The 3,809-nt window shown below is 47.0% G+C and overlaps 1 protein-coding gene across 1 annotated transcript in view; it reads right to left on the bottom strand.

Annotated features, from left to right (window-relative positions):
* Nucleotides 1-3,809, bottom strand: part of INSC (inscuteable homolog (Drosophila)) — a 145,550-nt gene that overhangs the window by 29,397 nt on the left and 112,344 nt on the right. The window contains exon 8 of the mRNA XM_008574984.1: nt 1,666-1,837. Within this exon, the coding sequence (XP_008573206.1) occupies nt 1,666-1,837 (172 nt within the window). The remainder of the gene's footprint in view (nt 1-1,665; nt 1,838-3,809) is intronic.

Raw genomic sequence — 3,809 nt, 5'->3', positions numbered from 1 at the left:
TTTGATTTATTTGTTTTATTATTTGATAACATTTCTAAATTGGGTGATTTTGTATAAAATTTAGGATTTTTATCTTATTTTAAAAGTCCAGGCCTTTCCTACATAACAACAATCAGCTGGAGTTTGCTGGTGACTCCCTCCATCTAGTCAGCGCATGTGCTTTTCAGTTTGATGTTGCTAATTCATTCGATAGAGGAACCAACCCTTATTTTCTTCTTCCATCTGGCTCTCTTCAACTCATTTAAGCCTTCTGCCAGGTTCTGTCGGATGTTTGAGTATAAGACTCTTTGCATAAGTGAATCCTAATGGTACTGTGTGGCCTTGAGAAACTTTCTAAACCTTTTAAGGCCCAAATTTCTTCCCTATAGAATAGGCATTAAACTTTATGTTCCCTTGAGCTCCCTCCAGCCAAGAGTTTCAGCAATTAGCTTCCATGTTTTCTCAATTTCGAATAAATGTGGATGTTGGCAAATTAATTTCTCCCAGCCTGACCTGTAGGCACCAGGCCCTTATAACTAGAATCAGCCATAAAGTCAACTTAACTGATGTCTCCTATGGGCAAAGTACTTGCAGATCTTAAAATTCTAGAGCTAGAAGGACCCTTGAGAGAAACAAGTTGCAACCTCTCATTTTATATACAGTATTAGGAAAACTGGAAAGTGAGCTTTACAATGTGACCTGGTAAGTGAGTGGCAGAATCTCACTTGGTGCCTGGACAGGGTTGCTGGTCAATAGCTGTTTGTCGAATGTGTGAAAGAAAAGCCAGAACCCAAACCCAGGTGTTCTGAATTCTAGCCCATTGTTCTATACTGCCCCTAAGTTTGTGCTGTTCCAGATATCCCTGGTATGCAATGGCCCTATTATGGTGACTCGGAGTGCTAACCCTAAATTTTCTGATGAAATTAATTTTCATTCAGTTTCAATAAGACGTGTGTGTAGTGACAGTAACAGAGATAGAGATAGAAGCAGAAAAACAGATGACCACCAGCCCTTTTTTTTTTTTTTTACAAAAAAGGAGGTAGTTTGCAAAACAAGTGTCCTGAGGATTGTTATCCAGAAGAGTCCCTCTAGTTTCTGCAATTTAGCAAAGAGAAGCTAGGAAAGGAGAATATTTAGGTACGGGGCTATGATTCTCTGGCCAGAAGTATAGACATCCAAAGAGTGGAACCCAGAAGAGTCCACGCTTTCAAGGCCCCGTGATGTGAGACCAGTGGTGGGATTTCAGGCAGCAGGTCATGGTGAGCTGGTGCTCTCTGAGAAGCTATCTGCCCTCAGTTTTCACTGCCAGATTTGTTGGGTACAAAGACTGAGACTTTAGGAACAAAGCCTATCAAAGTTTCTGGCCAAAGATCTGAACCTCAAAATATGAGGACCCTCTCCTCCCTGGGGCTTGTCCTGGACTCTCTTCTGAAAGGCCAATTAATCCCCAACTTCTAGTTACTTCTCAGAAGGCTGCATGCATTTTAATGGGAGACTCTTGAAAATAGAGCTCTTCCAAGCCTGACTCTAATCCATTAATGGTGGGATTTCAGCTAGTGTGGTCATCTATGCAGAAGACACTTGGGGTGTGGCAAGCAGTGGACAGGAATCCCTCTCTGGCCTTCCTGAAGACAGCTGTGCCAAGGCTCTCTCACCCAGGGGTCCCACCCACCCAGGGTGACTCACTGAGCAGGGCCGTCACGATCTCCTCCATGCTCTCCAGAAAGCTACTGAGGTGCTGGGTGAAGGGCAGGTGTGGGGAGGTGACCTGGGCCACCACAGCTGCAGCCTCAGCCCGTGTGGCCTCTGAGTGGCTGTTGTCAGTCAGGATGTCAGCCAAGCACAGAACACCGTCCACCTGCAGACAGAGAGAGGAAGTTTCCTTGTGCGTCCCGGGAGGGCAGCACTGCTCATGATGGTAATGAGACAGACTTAAGCCCCCTACAAAGTTAGCCCTTGCTTCCCAGAATAGCCCAGGACCCAGTGTACAATCAGGAAAAACCCAGTGATGAACCCAGAAAGACCCAAACTCTGGCACTCTTTTGTGAGTCCAGCAAAGATCAGTGATCTCCAATGGGTTTTCTAGATGGCAGACCTTAAGCCAAGTGTCTAGGGTCTAGACCCTGGTCATCCACCACAGCAAAACATGGCAGAAAGCACAGTCACTTAGAAATCTCACATCCCTGAGCTTCAATCCTGGCTCCCTCTTCCTTGCTGTGTGACTTGGCATTCATCACTTCGTCTCTCTGAGGCATCAACAGGGTTGGGGGGAATTAATGAGATAAAGCGGGCAATGCCTGATCGAGAAGAGAGGCTCAGGAAGTGTCGGTTCCCTCCTACCTCCCTTGAATTTAGCAGCAGGCTGAGCTCAACATCTGCTTTGGTTTGAATGTTTGTCCCCTCCAAAACTCATGTTGAAATTTAATTGCCAATGTAACAGTACTGGGAAGAGGTGAGTAGGTCACGAGGACTCCACCCACATGAATGGATTAATGCTGTTTTCACAGGAGTGGGTCAGTTATCATGGGAGTTCAGCCCCCTTTCTCTGTCTGTCTCACTGGCCCTTCTGCCTTCTGTCATAGAACAATACAGCATGACAGCTGTCACCAGACACCAGAGCAGTGCCCTCGGATTTCCCAATCTCTACAACTCTGAGCCAAATAAACTTCAATTGTTTATAGATTACCCAGTCTCAGGTATTATATTATAGCAGCAGAAAATGGACTAATACGTCTTTCCTTTCCCAGCTTGTCCTCCACCATCCTCCCCCGTAGAAAGGGGGCTGCTTCCTTGGAGGACTTGCTCTCTTTGCCCAACGAGAGAGGAACAAACCTGGGCCTGGCAGGATATAAATGCCAGATAAAGACTTCAGCCCCCAGCTCAGCCCACCAGATCTGCTCTTGGCATAATAATAGCTTCTGCTTTTTGTGTGCTTACAATGTGCCAGGTACCATGCTAAGAAGAGTGCCATTTATTCTTTACAATAAACCCTTTGATGTCAGTATTATCCCTTCTGTACAGACGAGGAAACTGAGACACAGAAAGATTCACTGACTTGCACCAGATCACAAACTTTGAAAGTAGTTGGTTTGGGATTTGAACCCAAACAGTCTGGCTTCAAAGCCCAGGTTTTGAACAGAACATTATATGCCTCCTGAGAAGTGGCACCTGAGCTCAGACCTCAGCCTTCATGAAGGGTCAGTCAGTGAGACTTGTTGGAGAAAAAGGGGGCAGTAGCTTGTCAAGGTTAGCTCAGAAGTGTGACTGCAGCCCCTCAGACGCCCAGGACACTAGCCTGCCTGAGGACGCTGCCACTAAGCTCCTAGGAGTCTTTTCCCAGTTAGGAGGAGGAGGTAGGGATGGGCAAGGGAACAGGGAGAGGTGAGGTGAGGACAAGCCTGTGCTCATGTTCCCCACACCTGCCACAGGTCTGAGAATCCTGTCGCTACATCCTCACTTCCTGCCACTCAGCTCCAGTGGGTCTCCTGAGATCCGTGTTTCGTTTGACTAATTACCACCGCTGAGTTCTGTACCTCCCTTAAATGGCTCTTGGGAACTATAAGGTCCATTAGCTGTGAAAGCCTTTGGCAATCTCAGGCTCAAAGGAGACAAATGTGGAAACAGGAGCCCAGGGAACTGTCTGCAATAAAACACACCTGGATGTGCTTAATAAAAGGGAACAAACAGCAGCCCAGCAGCCCCTGACAGGGCTGGATTCCTGCCAGGTTTTTGACTAACAGGCCCTCAGAGAGGGGTCTCGCTGGGGCTCAGGGAAGGGAAGTGAGGCTGCTCTGGGCCTAGAATCAGGAATCAGCCCTCTTGCCAACATA

The sequence above is a fragment of the Galeopterus variegatus genome, unplaced genomic scaffold, assembly GCF_000696425.1.
Source record: "Galeopterus variegatus unplaced genomic scaffold, G_variegatus-3.0.2 Scaffold1124, whole genome shotgun sequence".
Classification (NCBI taxonomy): Eukaryota; Metazoa; Chordata; class Mammalia; order Dermoptera; family Cynocephalidae; genus Galeopterus; species Galeopterus variegatus.
This window is presented reverse-complemented; position numbering and strand designations above follow the sequence as displayed.